The following is an 18,686-nucleotide window of genomic DNA, read 5'->3' on the forward strand; positions in this document are numbered from 1 at the left end:
AGGCAAGTGCCTTGACCACTAAGCCATCTCTCTAGCTCAAACTTAAGAATTTTTTGGTAGAGAGTCTGTTGTAGAGTTAACCAATGAATTGTTAATTTACCCCTTGACAATGGGCCAAGAAACACCTCATTGGTGGTGGTATTATATCAGTCAGGGGCAGAGCAGATGACAATCCTTTGTTCATCCTAGTTTGATGCCTGGCTTGGTGGCCAAAACTGTTTCATGCCTAGGACACAATCATGAAAAGAAAGTAGAGAAGGGGAGAGGATTTCAAAAAGTTCTAAGATTGAAGCTGGGTATGGTGGTGCACACCTTTAATTCCAGCATTGGGGAGGCAGCGGAAGGAGGATCGCTGTGAGCTCCAGGCCAGCCTGAGACTACAGAGTGAATTAGAGGTCAGTCTCATGGCTCCATTGGGTCTCACACAGGTAATACAACAAGCCTGCTTCACACTGCCCACAGCCATTTCCAAAATACAAAACCATGTGGCAAATTCAATGACTTTCTCTTTCCTGCATTTATTATACTTCATAGTACCAGGTGGGCTACCAATTTGTTAATCCACAGGGCGATAAAGCAGACTTTGAAGAACAGGACACTCCTTCAGCATTCAAGCCCTTTCAAAAGATAGCAATACAGGTCACTCTCAGTGGTTATAATCTCTCATACAATTGCAGCTGAATGGGCAGAAGTTTCAGCCCAAAGATTTCTTTCTGTGCCATATCCCTTTGCTCACACCAGTCTGTTTTTATGCAGTGCACCCCTCATAAGTTCTCAGGACATGGCATAATAGCAAACCTCTCACACAAACTGCTTCTAGCCTAGTCCAGGCAAAGCTCTTTCTCACCCTCATAAGCCAAACTTCACAGTCCATAGTTCTTACTGCATTTAGGTCTTTCAACTCTGACCATAGTAGTCCATCAAACTGTATTTATAACACTGCAAGGTGTCTCTTAGGTCATGGTTTCTAAGCTTTCCACATTCCTCCTGTAAATCAGTCCCGAAAGGCCAAAAGCCAAACAATCAGGTTTGTAGCAGCAATGAACCCACCTCACTGTGCCAGTTTTACTATTGCAGTCAACTTTACATTGCTGGTAGAAAGCACCCAACCAAGAGCAGCTTGTGGGAGGAAAGGGTTTATTTTGGTTTACAGGATCGAGAGGAAGCTCCATGATGGCAGGGGAAAATGATGGTATGGCAGAGGGTAGACATCATCTCCTGGCTAACATCAGATGGACAGCAGTAATAGGAGAATGCCAAATGCTGGCAAGAGGAAGCTGGCTATAATACCCATAAGCCTGCCCCTAACAATACACTGCCTCCAGGAGGTTTTAATTCTCAAATTGTTATCAGCTGGGGACCTAGTATTCAGAATACTTAAGCTTATGGGAGACACCTGAATCAAAGCACCACAGTGGGTAAAAATGTTTGCAAGCATGAGGACTGGAGTTTGGCTTGCCAATACCAATGTAAAAGCATGAAATTACATTTTAAAGCCGGGCGTGGTGGCGCATGCCTTTAATCCCAGCACTCGGGAGGCAGAGGTAGGAGGATCGCCATGAGTTCGAGGCCACCCTGAGACTACAGAGTTAATTCCAGGTCAGCCTGGACCAGAGTGAGACCCTACCTTGAAAAACCAAAAAAAAAAAAAAAAAAAAAAAAAAAGCATGAAATTACATTTTATAGCTCATCATAATGCAAGTGTGATTGGCCATACATAGCTCACTTTTCCCATAGGCCATGTTGTCTGAGACATTGTTTACACTGTGACACTAGTCAGGTAATAAGATTGGAGCTAGAATTTTACCCGAGGTCAGACACGCATGCTTTAGGCTTTGTTAATCTTAATTTTACACTGAGCAAAATCCCTGCCTTGATGTACAGTAAGTGTACTTACGCAAACAGTATTTGTACCCAAAGTCCATTGAGAGAGTTGTGGAAATTGAGAACTGCCTTCAGGCATGACACTCAGGGCATGACCCTTGACCGGGCTTGATTGGATCCTGGATTGAAGGAAGGAAAATAGCTATAAACAAGTTATAGGGACAGGGAACCCAAATAGGCATGAGTATGGTACCTTTTCTGTGGAAGTGGGAATGGGATTTAGTGAGATTTGGAACTTTTTGAGTTAAACAAATTGGAGCTGGCAAGATAAAATGATTGATTGATGATAGAGGGCTTTTGCTCTGTTGGTCCTCTGGAAACTCAGAATGCTAAGTTTTAATTAATTTAGACATAGTATCTCACTTTGTAGCCCAGTCTGGTCTCTAATTCATGGAAATCTTGCCTCAGCCTGGTTTTTTTTTTTTTTTTTTTTTTTTTAGGTAGGGTCTCACTCTTAACCCAGGCTGACCTGGAATTCACAATGTAGTCTCAGGATGGCCTCAAACTCACAACGATTCTCCTACCTCTGCCTGCCGAGTGCCGGGATTAAAGGTGTGCACCACCATACCCTCGTGACATGCCTAGCCTGCATGCTGGCACATAAGCATGAATCACCATATTCTCTTTGAAAGCCAAAAAGAAAGGGTTCTTCACACACGGATTACTTGATCTATTTTTTTTTTTAAGAATTCAAAGTAAGAATTTAGTGTAGTCTCATTTAATTGTAAACTGGAGAACATGCTTTGCTTGTCCACAAGGCTTATTATTATTATTATTTTTTCTGACTAAACTGGTTGTATGTGAAGCCAGTAGCCACTGCCTGTGACCCTAGCACTGAACAGTGGGAGATGGGTGGGCTCCAGGACAAGCTGTCTAGCTGAATCTGTGAGCTCTAGCTTCACCGAGCAGCCGTGTCTCAGAGAAAGCACTGAGGAGTGGGAGATGGGTGGATCCCCAGGACAAGCTGTCTAGCTAGACTAGCAGAATCTGTGAGCTCTAGCCTTAGTGAGTAACCCTGTCTCACAGAATAAGGTGGAGAGTAACTAAGGAAGGCACTGGCTCTTATCCTCTGGCTTCTATACAGTCATGGGTGCATGTGCTCCCACACACGGACACATGTACACACATGCACGTCCCGCCACACACAAAACAAAAAAGATTCATTTAGAAAAAATGAGATCTTCCTGTCAATGTTAGCAAACCTTGTCTGTAGTACATGAGAACTGCTGGTCTGCCTGTGTGAGGTGAGGAGGGGGAAAGAAAATTGAGAAAGGAAAGTCATGTGATTAGCATTTCTTCCTCATTCAAAGAAAACGTCTTAAGCAGTAGAGCTGTTGGCTGACTTCATGTTCACTTTTCTTTCCTAGGATTGTAGCCAGGGTACTAGAGGCCAACCAGCTGCCTGGTGCGATTTGTTCCTTGACGTGTGGTGGAGCAGATATTGGGTAGGTGACTAGATGGGGTGCACCTCTCTGTGGAAGGACCCCAGGTTGATTGACTAGACTCCCATGACACAGGAACAATAATAAAACTGAGTGCAGTTAAGGAGGTGAGGCTAGTCTTACTTTATTAATAACTCATAACCTTTCCTGGAGGGTAATACCTGTCTTTTTAGATACTGAACTTTCTTTTTTTTCTTTTTGAGGTAGTGTTTCACTCTAGTCCAGACTGTCCTGGAATTCACCATGTAGTCTCAGGGTGGCCTCAAACTCATGGTGATCCTCCTATCTCTGTTTCCCAAGTGCTGGGATTAAAAGCGTGCGCCACCACTCTCGGCTTAAATTTTTTTTTTTTTATTGACAACCTCCATACATATAGATGGTATACCATGATCATAATCCCCTCTCACCACCACCTTTTTCCCCCTCCCAAATTCCCCCTTCATTGACTCCCTTCCAACTTATCTCTCTCCTACTCTGATGTCATTTTTTTTTTTTTTTTTTTTTTGTTTGTTTTCTGATGTAGAGTCTCACGCTAGCTCAGGCTGACCTGGAATTCACTATGTAGTCTCAGGGTGGCCTTCCTACCTCTCCCTCCCAAGTGCTGGGATTAAAGATGTACGCCACCATGCCTAGCTGATGTCATCATTTTTTTCCCTCCTGTTATGTGGGGTATCAGCCACTGTAAGGTCATAAATATCAATGCTACTTTGTGTCTGTACACTCTTCTCCTTCCTTGAGCTCTTAACATTATTTCTGCCTCTTCCACAATTGTTCATGAGCCTTGGAGGGTATGATAGAGATGTCTTCTTTAGTGCTGAACACCCCACTGTTACTTCTCAGCACTGTGGTGACCTTTGAGTCAACCCAGTGGTTACTGCCATCTGAAAAGAGGAGCTTCTCTAACCAAAAGTGAGAGTGGCATTAATATATGGACATAAACATAAAAATTGCTTAGAAGGCTGGGTGTGGTGGTACTCACCTTTAATCCCAGCACTTGGCAGGCAGAGGTAGGAGGACCACTGTGAGTTCAGGGGCACCCTGAGACTACATAGTGAATTCCAGGTCAGCTTGAGCTAGAGTGAGACCCTACCTCAAAGAAACAAAGAAATGGCTGGAGGGATGGCTCAGCAGTTAAGGCATTATCCTGCAAAGCCAAAGGATCCAGGTTCAATTCCCCAGGACCCACTTAAGCCATTCACACAAGATGACACGTGCGTCTCCAGTTCGTTTGCAGTGGCTAGAGGCCCTGGCATGCCCATTCTCTCTCTCTCTCTATTTCTCTCTGCCTCTCTCTGTGTGTCTAATAAATGGATAAAAATAAATAAATTTTTTTAAAAAAGTGCTTAGAGGGCAGTTTGGTGGGCACAATATAGGAATCCAGCCAGAAAACAGTAATAATTTCCCCCTAAGGCTTATGATCTCCCATGCCATAGGATTTGATTAGGTTTGCAGTACCATTCCCTCTCATGAAGCTGGCCTCAGATTCAGAGAGCAGTTGGCTTCCCTCATAACAGACACACCACCATCGCACCAGTTGGTACATTTGGCCTGACTGGCCAGCTGTAAAGCTTACAGGGCCCACTGCTGGTTGAGACCTTTGATGACCTTTCTTCCCCAATGGGCTACACAGCTCTTTCCAGCTTTCTGACAGCTAGTCAACAAGGAGGAGGCTTCCAGCTCAGCTGTAGCTTGTTTTTCAGTGACCTGCAACCCAAGCATGTGGAGCCTTCAACAGTAGGGTCTTACCATCTAGTTCTGGTGGGCAACCAAGACCCTTGGCAATGGCCTGAAACATTTTGAGGTGGTACATGGCATTGAACCTGGGGCCTTATGAAGGTTTGGCAAGTGCTTTCCACTGAGCTGCGCTCCAGCTCCTGTTGTGGTCTTCATTGCTGGGACAAAACATCTGACAGGGGCTGGAGAGATGGCTTAGCGGTTAAGGCACTTGTCTGCAAAGCCAAAGGACCCAGGTTCAACTCCCTAGGGCTCATGTAAGCCAGACGCACAAGGGGGTTGTGGTGGTTTTAATAGAATAGATGGCCCCCAATATATTTAGTTGTTTGTTTGTAGTTTGCATCTGTAGCCACCTGCTGGGGGCAATGTCACTGGGTGATCTTAAGGTGTGGTGGTGGGTTTCAGATTTCAATCTAAAGAAATGCAAAGTGTGCCTAGCTGGAGTTCCTGAAGTGTGCTGTGGCTTTTGACCTTTAGGCTTGTGCTTCTCTCTGTCTGCTTGGGCCTGTGAAGGCAGGCCAGCTTCTTCTGCTATTATGAAACTTCCCCTGGATCTGTAAGCTTAATAAATCCCTTCCTCCATAACTGCCTGGTCTGAAAGTTCATCTCAGTGAACCTGAAGCTGTCTGTTACAGGGGTGCATGCATCTGGAGTTCATTTGCAGCAGATGGAGGCTCTGACATGTCCATTCTCTCTCTCTCTCTCTCTCTCTCTCTCTCTCTCTCTCTCTCTCTCTCTCCCCCCCCCCCACCTGCCTATTTCTATCTCTCTCTCTCTCTCTCAAGTAAATAAATAAAAATGAAATAACATATTTTGGGGCTGGAGAAATGGCTTAGCACTTAAGGCGCTTGCCTGCAAAGCCAAAGAACCCAGGTTTGATTCCCCAGGACCCATGTTAGCCATATGCACAAGGGGATGCACGTGTCTGGAATTTGTCTGCAGTGGCTGGAGGCCCTGGCATGCCCATTCTCTCTCTCTGTCTCCCCCTCCCCTCTCCTCCCTCCCTCTTTCCTTCTAGCTGTCAAATAAATAAATAAAATAAAATATTAAAAAATAACATTTTTTTTAAAAAGACACCAAAACTTGGGGGGTTGAAGAGATGACCTAGAGGCCCTGGTGTGCCCACTCCTCTCCCCTTTCTCTAATAAGTAAATAAAAAAAATCTGACAAGAAGCAGCTTATGAGAGGAAAGGGTTTTTTTCAGACTCACACTTTATTTTTATTTATTTATTTTTTTTCTGAGGTAGGGTCTCACTCTGGCCCAGGCTGACCTGGAATTCACTATGGAGGCTCAGGGTGGCCTCGAACTCATGGCGATCCTCCTACCTCTTAACTCTGCCTCCCAAGTGCTGGGATTAAAGGCATATGCCACCACACCAGGCTCAGACTCACACTTTAGAGGGGAAGCTCCATTGGAGCATTGAAAGTTGGCTCACTTTATCACACATCTTCCACAGAAGGAGAGAGAGAACAGTAAGCACAAGCGGGGTCTAGCCACACAGTAGGCTAAACCCAAGGTCTGTCCCCAGTGACGTACCTTACCTGCTGGAGTCTAGGTAGAAAGCTTACACAGAAATACTGGAGGCTATGGGGGGAAATGTGCATTCAGACCACCACAAGTAGCTTTTAGAAGATGCAGTATTGTGCCACTATCAGTATCTTATTTCATGATGTTTAAATTGTCCCAGAAGGAAACCCCATGCCTGTCAGCAGTCAGTTCCCATTGTCCTATACCCCAGTCTCTGACTACCACTAGTATCTTTTCTGTGTCTATGAGTTTGTATTTTTGGACAGATCTGTTGTGTTAATCATGAAGGTGAATTTTAGAGATATCTTTTTGGATTAAGGGATTTTCCCATGTACAATTTGTTCCTGAAGACACCCTGGCATTATCATGTAAGCATAGCCTGCTTTTTTTTTTTTTTTTTTTTCTTTCCTGAGGTAGGATCTCTAGCCCAGGCTGACCTGGGATTCACTATGTAGTCTCAGGTTGGTCTTGAACTCACATCGGTCCTCCTACTTTTGCCTTCCGAGTGCTAGGATTAAAGGTGTGCACCACCATGCCTGATAAGCATAGCCTTTTTAAGTCAGCCTTGCTGGGCTGGGGAGATGGCTTAGTAGTTAAGGCATTTGCCTGAGGACCTGGGTTTGATTTCCCAGAACCCACATAGGCCAGATGCACAAGGAGGCATATGTGTCTGGAGTTTGATTTGCAGTGGCTGGAGGCCCTGGTGTGCCCATTTTCTCCTCTCTCTCCCTCTCCCTCTCAGCCTCTTCCTCTCTCTCTCAAATAAATAAAATATATTAAGTCTGTCTTGCTGAGGTTTCTATAGGATGTGTCCTTGCAACTGTCTTTTTTTGTGATATTTATTTCTTTCAACAGGGTCTCCCAGTGTAGCCCAGACTGGTCTTGAGCCCAGTTCTTCTGCTCCCTTCTCCTGAATGCTGTGAATATGTTGAATTCCTCTTGCTCCCTCTCCCACACCTTAGTACTGGGAATTGGACCTAGGGACTCACACATGCTAGGCAAGTGCTTTACTGCCGAGCTAGGTACCAGACCTATTTTCGTTTTAATTTTTTAAATTTTATTTCATTTCTTTTGGCGTGTGTTTGTGTGTATGAGCGTGGGCAGGCTTTTGCTCATGTGTGGAGGCTCAAGGACATCTTCAGGTGTGAGTCCTCACCTTCCGCATGTTTAAGGCAAGGTCTCTCATTGGTCACTGGGCTGTGTCTGCTAGGCTGGCTGGCCTTCAGGCTTCTAGATGAGTTTCCTTTTCTACCTCTCCTCACTGTACATAGGAATTACTGTACATAGGAATTACTGTACATAGGAATTACAGACACTTGGGCCACAGCATCTGGTTTTACATGGATTTACCAAAGTCAGGTACTCATGCTTTATCCATTGAACTGTCTCCGCAGTACCTGTTTTTGTTTTATTTCGTATTTATTTTTCTTTTGAGGCAGGATATCCTCCTAGTCCAGGCTAACCTGGAACTCACTTTGCAGCCCCAGGTTGGCCTTGAACTCACAGCAGTCCTCCTGCCTCAGATTCCCAAGTTCTGGGATTAAAGCTGAGTGCCATAATGCCCAGCCCAGCATCTCACTAACTTGCCCAGGGCTGGCCTTGAACTTGCAGTCTTCCTTCTTCATCTTTCCATATAACTGTGATTATAGGTCTATGTCACCAGGCCTACCTGTTTTAAGTGCTTTTTTAAAAAAAGGTTTTTAAAAATTAGTGTGTGTGTGTGTGTGTGTGTGTGTGTGTGTGTGTGTATAGTGTGTGTGTGGTGTATACACACCAGAGTCTACTGTGGCTTCAGATGCCACTGTTTTCATCTGGCTTTATGTGCTGGGGATTCAAACCCAAGCCAGCAAGCTTTGCAAGGAAGTGGACTGCTGAGCCATTTCCCCTAGTCTGTTTTTGATTCTCAAAGGAAGCATATTATGGATTATGGGTGAGTGATCAGCTAAGGACTGTGTTGTTCACTCTCTTCATACAAGAAAAACTTTCTTCCTGAACTAACAGCTTTTTCTAGATGTTACTGACAGTTCACAAAAAAACGTTAGCCCATTTTTCCATATGGCTCTACTTATGAAAAAGTTATTTTATTTTCATGGGGACTTTACCGCATGCTTTTGGGACAGAATTCCTTATAGTCTCGACTGACTGTCTTGCCAAGAGCCCATGTCAGTGCTTGTAGCTGGTGCTATTGGATGCTGTCTTCTCTGTTTTTTTCTGCTTGGTTGACTGTGTCTGTTCCCTGCAGCACAGCAATGGCCAGAGATGAGCGTGTGAACTTGCTGTCCTTCACCGGGAGCACTCGGGTGGGCAAACAGGTGGCCCTGATGGTGCAGGAGAGGTTTGGTAAGTATTGGCTTTATAATGAGAGTTTGAGTCTCTCAGAAATATGGGCCTGGGGGTTGGAAAGATGGCTCAGTGGTTAAATGCTCAAAAGCCTGACAGCCTGGGTTCAAGTTCCCAGTAGAGTCAGATGCATAAATTGGCACATGCATCTGGAGTTCAGGGGCAGGAGGCTCTGGTGTGCCCATGATTGATTGATCTCTCCCTGTCTCTTAAATAAATAATAAAAAATTCTTTTTAAAAATGTGGTGTGGGATGGAGAGATGGCTTAGCAGTTAGGGCGCTTGTCTGCAAAGCCTAAGGACCAAGGTTTGATTCCCCAGTACCCATGTAAGCCAGATGCACAAGGTGGCACATGCATCTGGAGTTTGTTTGCAGTGACTAGAGGTGTGGGTGTGCCATTCTCTCTTTCTCTCTCTTTCTCTCTGTCTCTGCCTCTTTCTCTCTCTCAGATAAATAAAATATTTTTTAAAAATGAGAATGTGGTGGCGCATGCCTTTAATCCTAGCACTCGGGAGGCAGAGGTAGGAGGATCACCGTGAGTTCAAGGCCACCCTGAGACTACAGAGTTAATTCCAGGTCAGCCTGGACCAGAGTGAGATCCTACCTTGAAAAACCAAAAAAAACAAGAAAAAACACCAAAAAATGAGAATGTGATAGCTAAGTTTTTTCCCTCCTTCTTTCTTTTTTTCCTTTTTTTTTTTTTTTTTTTCTCAAGGTAGGGTCTCACTCTAGCCCAGGCTGACCTGGAATTCACTGTGTAGGCTCAGGGTGGCCTCAAACTCACAGTGATCCTCCTACCTCTGCCTCCTGAGTTCTGGGATTAAAGGTGTGTTCCACTACACCTGGAGCCCTCCTTATTTCTTTCCATGGAGATATAGGCCATGTTTAGCTAAATACCCATATAAAGGGATGTAATAGTTAACTATTAGTCATATATAGGGAGCACAATTTTATGTAGAAGAAATACTATTTTCTCTTTAGGAGTTAATAGTATAATCATATAAAAATATTTTCCAAATTTTACCTGACCTGTTGGGCAACTTAAAAAAGTCATCTAGCATGTGTATGAAATTTAAAAAAATATTTTTTATCTATTTATTTATTTATTTATTTGAGAAAGAGAGAGACACACACACACACATGCCAGGGCCTCCAGCCACTGCAAACGAACTCCAGATGCATGTGCCCCCTTGTGCATATGGCTTACATGGGTCCTGGAAAATTGAACCAGGATTCTTTGGCTTTGTAGGCTAATGCCTTTGCTAAGCCATCTCTCCAGGCCCCTAGAATTATTACCTATATTTAACTTTCACTTATATTTTTGGCAATTAGGCTGAATTTAGATTGTAAACCCCAGTGTATAGTGAGACTAGATTTGTTAATCTACTAGCTGCTTTCCTATGCAGGCATTAATTTTAAGTAGAAAGTTTATAAAAGCTGTTTGAGCAAATAATAAGTCAATAAGGCTGCAAGATACAAGATTTAAAAAAAATCAGTTGACATATCTGTATGGTAACAAAAAAGATGAAATTTAAAAAAATCCATTTATGGAAGCATCAAAAAGAATAAAATGTTTATAGATGAATTTAACGTAAGAAGTGTCTTTTGACAAAGTACCTTAAAGTAGTTTTGAAAGAAATTAAGATGTAAGTAAGTGGAAAGGCGTCAACATTTTCACGGCGTGAGACTAATTGATGTCATAAAGATGCTGATTCTTTCCAGGTGAGCTGTGAGTGCAGTGCAATTAATGTCAGGACCCCAGCTGCCCGTAGCCTTGTGATGACTTGTATTTTTTAACAAAATATATCAACTGTCTTATTTTTATAACCTTGACAGTATATTTTAAAGAATAAGCGAGCTTTAAAATTTTCAATTATTTCTCTTTTAGTTGCTCATTAAAGATATAGATAGTATTTATTTACTAGCTTATGAAACTATAAATCATAGTTTCTTTAATGTATATTTTTGAAAAATTAGGATAATTTTATATTAGTAGGGTAGTGGGCTAAATGAAATTTAGTTCAAGTCATCTTCAGAGTTGAAGTTGGGCTTGAGAAATGACTCAGTAGTTGAAGGTACTTGCTTCCAAAGCCTGTCTGCAGGGTTCAGTTCCCCAGTACCCCCATAAAGCCAGATAGATACACATATTGGTGCATGCATCTGGAGTTCTTTAGTAGTAGCAAGGGGCTCTGGTGCATCCATTCATTCTCTCTCACCTCACAAATAATAAAAATATTAAAAAAATAAAGTTAGGGCTGGAGGGATGGCTTAGCTTGCAGTTTTGAGGGGAAGTCTTTTCATCTCTTTATGGTGGGGAGGTATGGCAGGAACAGATAGCAAGACATCAGTTACAGGGACCAGAGCTCAGCATCATTTGTATCATTATTTCCATTAGCAGATTTCAACTTCTTCCCTTTCCTCCTCAGGCAAAGCAGTAGCTTGTTGTTCTTGCTTAAGTCATATCATTATAATTGCAACTTTAGTTTCTCGTGCTAGGGTCTCACGCTAGCCCAGGCTGACCTAGATCTCACATTGTAGGCCCCAGCTAACTTTGAACTCACAATTAATCCTCCTGCTTCTGCCTCCCAAGTTTGGGCTTAAAGGTGTGCTCCACCATGCCCGGCAAATTACAACTGTTTAAGTGTGTTTGGCTGTCCTCCGTTTATCGTTTATCGGTGGTTTTGCTTAGGAGGACTCTGGAGGTTAGGAGTGTAGCTAGCGAGCAGCCGAGGGAGGGTGAAGAGGCACAAGAAGTGCTGGTCCTACTTGTCTGCCAGATTTCACTAGCAGGCAGGCAGGAGATACCACTCATCTTCTGTTAGAGTAGACTCTTGTTTCCTTTTTTTCCTTAAGGTCTAGCATAGTGCCGTGATGTAGCCAGTAAGCTGTGATCCAATCAGCCCTTTCTGCAGAAGCTAGAGCAGATGTAGGAGGCAGAAGCTTCTGATAATAAGAGTCACATCCCCTCATGATTGATATCCAGTGAGTGCTTAACTGTTAAAGAAAACATGGCTAAAAGCAGGAAATATATATCTATAAATCTGAGACAAATCTCAAATGTTTGTTCTGAGAACATAAGATAAGACTACTATTGAGAGTGTTGTGTAACTTTTCTGGAACATGAGTGCATTGGCATTGTATGTCAGAATTCTGGATAGTCATATACTTGAGCCCTGACCTAAGCAGATAATCGAAAAACTGGCAACTACCAACAACTGTTTTATTTTCTATATGTATTTTTATTCATTCATTTACATAAACACAGAGATAGAAGAGAATGTGCATGTTAGGGCCTCTAGCCACTGCAAACAAACTCCAGATGCATATGCCATTGTGTGCATCTTGCTCTACGTGGGTACTGGGGAATTGACCCTGGTCGCAAGGCTTTGCAGGCAAGTGCCTTAACCAGTGAGCCGTCTCTCCAACCCCCAACAAATTGATTATTGAATTGAGTATTGAACAACTAAGTAAAATCTGGTGTGCCATCATGGTAGAGTAGCTGAAATGATTTTACTTTTTCCAGTGCTAGACGTCAAACCCAGGGCCTTGAGCTATCACCACACCTCTGACCTTTCTTATCTTGTATAGCTGTTACCTTCTCACTGCTGGGACAAAACACCTGAACAGAAGCAGCTAATGGAAAGGATGGGTTTATACCAACTTACAGTTCTTTTTTTCTTTTTCTTTAAAAGTATTTATTTATTTGGGGGAGGGGGACAGATTGAGAATGGGTCCACCAGGGCCTCTAATCATGGCAAACTCTAGATACATGTGCCACCTTGTGCATCTGGCTTACGTGGGCACTGGGTATTCGAACCTGGGTTCTTAGGCTTGGCAGGCAAGTACCTTAACCACTAAGGCATCACTCCAGCCCTGACTTAGTGTTTAAAAAAATTTTTTTTATTGACAACTTCCATAATTGTAAACAATATCCCATGGTAATTCCCTCCCTCCCCTCACTTTCCCCCTTTGAAACTCTATATCATATCCCCTCCCCCTCTCAATTCTTAGTTTTAAAAAAAATTTTATTTATTTGAGAGCAATAGGCAGAGAGAGAGAGAGAGAGAGAATGAGAATGGGTGCACCAGGGCCTCCAGCCACTGCAAATGAACTCCAGATGCATGTATCTTATGCATCTGGCTTATGTGGGTCCTGGGGAATTGAGCCTCAAACCAGAGTCCTTACGCTTCACAGGCAAGCACTTAACTGCTAAGCCATCTCTCCATCCTGTGACTTAGTTTTTTTTTTTTAATTTTTTTTTTTTTAAATTTTTTATTTATTTATTTGAGAGCGACAGACACAGAGAGAAAGACATATAGAGGGAGAGAGAAAGAATGGGCGCGCCAGGGCTTCCAGCCTCTGCAAACGAACTCCAGACGCGTGCGCCCCCTTGTGCATCTGGCTAACGTGGGACCTGGGGAACCGAGCCTCGAACCGGGGTCCTTAGGCTTCACAGGCAAGCGCTTAACCGCTAAGCCATCTCTCCAGCCCTTTTTTTTAATTTTTTAAATTTTTGTTTTTCAAGGTAGAGTCTCACTGTGGCCCAGGCTAACCTAGAATTCAGTATGTAGTCCCAGGCTGGCCTTGAACTCAGAGAGATTCTCCTACCTCTGCCTCCCAAGTGCTGGGACTAGAGGCATGCACCACCATGCCTGGCTATATTTTTTTCCTTTGGCATTTTCTCTCTAGAAATGTACATATATGTGCATATACACATTCACCAGTACAAATCTACATCTACAGTGTGCCCATATAATTGGGTTGTTTGTGGGGTAGTTGAAGATATGTCTATTTTTAGTGTGTTTCCTGAGAATACATTCTGTCATATAACCATAGTATGTGTATCCATATCCAATTCAGAACATTTACATTAATATGTAATAGTTAAGCTGCTTTATTCATTAGAAAGTAAATTTAAAAGTATGGACTGGTGGGATAGATCAGTGGTAGAACATTTGCCTAGCATATTCAAGGCCATAGGTTTGATCCCTAATATTGCCACTAAAAGAAAAAAAAGAAAACCCAGAATAAAAAGATAACTTGGATGGCTAAAGTGTGAGGCCCTGTTGCAATGTGTAGTAAATACTGAAATTGGAATTAACTTGTATTTATGATTGTTTTTTGAAGGAAGAAGTTTATTAGAGCTTGGAGGAAACAATGCCATTGTTGGTAAGGTTGCCCCCTTTTTGTTTTCTGTATCATATGTCCTCAGTCATCTTGAAAATAGAAAATTTTTTAAAAATACCCCCTTTTTTTTTTAAAATTTTTTAAATTATTTATTTATTTGAGAGCAACAGACACAGAGAGAAAGACAGAGAGAGAGAGAGAGAGAATGGGCGCGCCAGGGCTTCCAGCCTCTGCAAAGGAACTCCAGATGCGTGCGCCCCCTTGTGCATCTGGCTAACGTGGGACCTGGGGAACCGAGCCTCAAACCGGGGTCCTTAGGCTTCACAGGCAAGCGGTTAACCGCTAAGCCATCTCTCCAGCCCTAAAAATACCCCTTTTTATGAGAGACCCAGCTCCCATGTTTAGCAATTTAACTTACAAGATAGGACACAAGCTTGGGTTAAGGGTAGAGAGAACTAAGAAAAAAGGATTCATGTTGACAAAATGCTATTAGGGCTTAGAACCTGTGTAGAGACTTCTGTTGAATGTATTGTTGCATTTTTTCATGTTTTTCCCCCTCTTGTTCTCTTAAAACTGGCTACGTGTTTCTTTAGAATAACTAAGTGACTCAGATGATTTGCTGATTCTTTTAGGTTTAAGAAACATTTATTTATTTATTTATTTATTTATTTATTTATTTTTTTGGTTTTTAAAGATAGGGTCTTACTCCAGCCCAGGCTGACCTGGAATTCACTATGGAGTCTCAGAGTGGCCTCGAACTCACGGCAATCCTCCTACCTCTGCCTCCTGAGTGCTGGGATTAAAGGCGTGCGCCACCACGTCCAGCATGATTTATTTTTAAATTATTGTATTTTTATTTATTTATTTGAGAGAGAGGGAGGGAGGGAGGGAGAAGAGAGAGAGAGAGAGGCAGAGAGAGGGAGAATGGGCATGCCAGGGCCTCCAGCCATTGCAAACAAACTCCAGATGCATGTGTCACCTTGTGCATCTGACTTACGTGGGTCCTGGAGAATTGAACAGAGGTCCCTTGGGTTAGTGTTTTTTTTTAAATTTTTTTATTGACAAGTTCCATAATTATAAACAATATCCCGTGATTTTAATTCCCTCCCTCCCCCCACTTTCCCCTTTGAAACTCCACTCTCTATCATATCCCCACCCCCTCTCAATCAGTCTCTTTTTTATTTTGATGTCTTGATCTTTTCTTCCTAGTATGATGGTCTTGTGTAGGTAGTGTCAGGCCCTGTGAGGTCATGGGTAAGCCATTTTGTGTTTGGAGGAGCATGTTGTAAGGAGTCCTACCCTTCCTTTGGCTCTTACATTCTTTCCACTGCCTCTTCCGCAATGGACCCTGAGTCATGGAAGGTGTGATTGAGATATTTCAGTGCTGAGCACTCCTTTGTCACTTCTTCTCAGCACCATGGTGCCTCCTGAATCATCCCAAGGTTATTGCCATCTGAAAAGAGAAGGTTCTGTAGCCAAAAGTGAGAGTAGCATTAACATATGAGTATGAACATTAAGAGAAGTGCTTACTGGGCAGTTTGGTGAGCATAGTATATATTTAGCCAGACAGCAGCAGATGTTACACTCTTAGGGCTCATAATTTTTTAAAGTATTTTTTTTTTAGGGTTTCACTCTAGTCCAGGCTGACCTAGAGTTCCTATGTAGTCTCAGGGTGGCCTCAAACTTAGTCAACCTCCTACCTCTGCCTCCTGAGTATTGGGATTAAAGGCATGTGCCACCACGCCTGGCTTGCCCATTGATTTTTTGTTTTTGTTTTTTTGAGGTAGGTCTCGCTGTAGCCCAAGTTGACCTCATAATGATCCTCTTACCTCTGCATTCCAAGTACAAGGGTTAACGGTGTATGACACCATGCCTGGCTTAATTGATTTAAAAATATATTTTTAAAATATATGGACACACCAGGGCCTCCAGCTACTTCAGACAAACTCCAGATGCATGCACCACCTTGTGCATCTGCCTTACATGGGTACTGGGGAATTGAGCCTTGGTCCTTAGGCTTTGCAGGCAAGTGCCTTAACAGTTAAGCCATCTCTCCTGCCCTTAATTGATTTTTTCAGTGAAGTATTTTGGGCTTTTATGTTAGGAAAGAATACTTCCTTTAGGCATTTTTGAATAATCATTTATCTGTAAACTTAAAGATTTCTCTTATTTCTTTTTCAATTGTTTTTTTTTTTTTTTTTTTTTTTACCCTAAAAGGAAATACTCTTGGGATATAATAGAAGTGTAGCAATTTCTATATTGGCTTCAGGTTTAAATGCCTATATATGGTTGTATACATCTGAGACTTAGAAAGTACACAGTGGTTCATGCTTGTAATACCAAGAGAGGGAAGTGAGAGGATCAGGAATTCAATTTTTAGCTACCTAGTGAGTTTGAGGCATGCTTGGGTTACATGAGTCCCCATCTCGAAAAATTAAAAACAAAACCAAACAAAGTGCATGGTGAGGGGCTTGTCCCAGATGAATGTGTAATCTAGCTAAGGAGAAACTCCATTCACAAGTGTAGTTAGCATTTGGTGGGCGTGGGCTGTCTGCCAGGTACTGTGTTCACCCATGTTATGTGCATTGTTTCATTCAGTCCCCACAGGAGCTCCAGGAAGAGGCTCCTGCTGTTGGCCTCGTCTGAAGGTTGCACTCTGAGACTTAAAACAGATCGTAGTAAAATGACAAGCTAGCAAGTGGCAGGTGTTGATGGCTGTGCTGTCCATCGGACCTCAAAGCACACTGAGGTTTCTTTAACCTCTTCTCTCTGTTAGGATGCCAGACATTATTACTTTTTACAGATGAGGAAACTGAGGCTTAAGTTGCATAGGGGCTGGGGGTTTAGCTCAGTAATAGAGTGGTTATAAAAACATTAGGCTTAGTCCCCAGCATTGGAAGAAAAAATCAGTTGAACTAATACCACTACAGAAAGTAGAAACTGGGGCTGGAGAGATAGCTTAGCTGTTAAGGCGCATGCCTGCGAAGCCTAAGGACCCAGGTTCGATTCTCTAGGTCCCACATAAGCCAGATGCACATTGTGGCACCTGCATCTGGAGTTCATTTGCAGTGGCTAGAAGCCCTGGCACACCCATTCTCACTTTCTGTCTCTCTCCCTCCCTCTCTGACTGCAATAAATAAAAAAAAAAATCTAAAAAAAAAAACTAAAAAAGAAAAAGTAGTGACAATGGATAAGAAGTCTGTTTTTCTTTTTTTTGTTTTTTGAGGTAGGGTCTCACTCTAGCCCAGGCTGACCTGGAATTCACTATGGAGTCTCAGGGTGGCCTAGAACTCACAGTGGTCTTCTTACCTCTGCCTCCTGAGTGCTAGGATTAAAGGCGCGTGCCACCATGCCCAGCAAGAAGTCTGTTCTATGCACAAACTACTTCTTAACACTCATTATGGTCTGAGGACAGTGTTAGGTTGGAGGGTTTCATTGAAAACTTAAGAGAGAATGGTGGATGTAAGTTTCTAGACAGCATGAGAAGGGAGGGATTATAAAAAATATAAGTGGAAAGATTAACCTTGTAAGGATTGTGCTAATTTTTTCCTTCTGAGGATACAAGAGGAAAGATAGAGTGGGGATTTTTAAGTGACATTGCCCTGGTCTCTTGGAAAAGGGGAAACTGGAAAGGTCCTTGATATCTTCCAGAAGCAGAGAGATAGGCCGTCTAATGCAGGGGCTATGTAGCAATAGGAAGTGACTAAGGCTCAGCTGGTTCCAGAGCTTGTGGGGTTTTATGGAATGCTGTAGTAGAGAGGTTACATTTTCCTCTTTGTGGACTGAGAGAAGCTGGCATCAAAATAGGCCATGGTGTTGGGGCTGGGGTAGATAAGCTGATGGGAGATGTATCCTCAGTATAATGCAGAGGAAGCTCAGACCATGTCTGGAATAGAGATGACAGACGGAGTTCAGTGTACTTGTGTATTTGGGTAAAGGTTGTAGACCTCATCACTTGTCATATGTTCTTGTCCAGATGAAAAGTGTTCTTTGCCATGTACATGTGTTTCTGCAGTGTGAATGTTACTGCTTTGCAGTAGTTTTGTTGTTCTTGTACTTTCCAAAGATGTCATTTTATACCAGTCAGGAGATGCCTTTACTGTCTTCTCCACACACTGATGTGGGTGTATTTATCTTTAAGCTTTTGAGGATGCAGATCTCAGCTTGGTGATTCCATCAGCTCTCTTTGCTGCTGTGGGGACAGCTGGCCAGAGGTGTACCACTGCGAGGCGACTGGTGAGTATATTCACATGTGCATGTGAGAATGAAATGCTCTTTTTTTTTTTTTAAGGTAGGGTCTCACTCTAGCCCAGGCTGACCTGAATTCACTATGTAGTCTCAGACTGGCCTCAAACTCATGGTGACCCTCCTACTTCTTTCTGCTTCCTGAGTGCTGGGATTAAAGGTGTGTATCACCATGCCTGGCTGAACTGCTTTTTTAATTTTTTAAAAATACTAGGAACATACGATCCTGGTGAAGCTGACCTTAGGCACATAGGCATTGTCTAAAAAGTTCTATCTTCTGTATATAAGCTTATGTTTGCCTGAATAAACCTGAGCCTTGATCAGAAAAAAAAAAAAAAAACAAAAAAACTTTATTTATTTATTTATTGGAGGGGAAGGCAGATAGA

At 42.7% G+C, this 18,686-nt stretch overlaps 1 protein-coding gene and 1 non-coding gene across 4 annotated transcripts in view; both read left to right on the forward strand.

The window, feature by feature from the left end:
• Positions 1-18,686, forward strand: part of Aldh7a1 (aldehyde dehydrogenase 7 family member A1) — a 52,173-nt gene that overhangs the window by 18,246 nt on the left and 15,241 nt on the right. Inside the window, exons 8-11 of one of the 3 annotated variants that reach the window (XM_045131824.1) lie at positions 3,252-3,329; positions 8,831-8,928; positions 14,056-14,097; positions 18,197-18,291. In XM_045131824.1, coding sequence (XP_044987759.1) covers positions 3,252-3,329; positions 8,831-8,928; positions 14,056-14,097; positions 18,197-18,291 — 313 coding nt within the window. The remainder of the gene's footprint in view (positions 1-3,251; positions 3,330-8,830; positions 8,929-14,055; positions 14,098-18,196; positions 18,292-18,686) is intronic. The other 2 variants (XM_045131826.1, XM_045131825.1) reach the window with 2 other exon arrangements.
• On the forward strand, positions 98-239 carry LOC123453940. Its single transcript, XR_006633106.1, has one exon. It is a non-coding gene; the product is annotated as a small nucleolar RNA SNORA48 (small nucleolar RNA).

The sequence above is a fragment of the Jaculus jaculus genome, chromosome 12 (genome assembly GCF_020740685.1).
Source record: "Jaculus jaculus isolate mJacJac1 chromosome 12, mJacJac1.mat.Y.cur, whole genome shotgun sequence".
Classification (NCBI taxonomy): Eukaryota; Metazoa; Chordata; class Mammalia; order Rodentia; family Dipodidae; genus Jaculus; species Jaculus jaculus.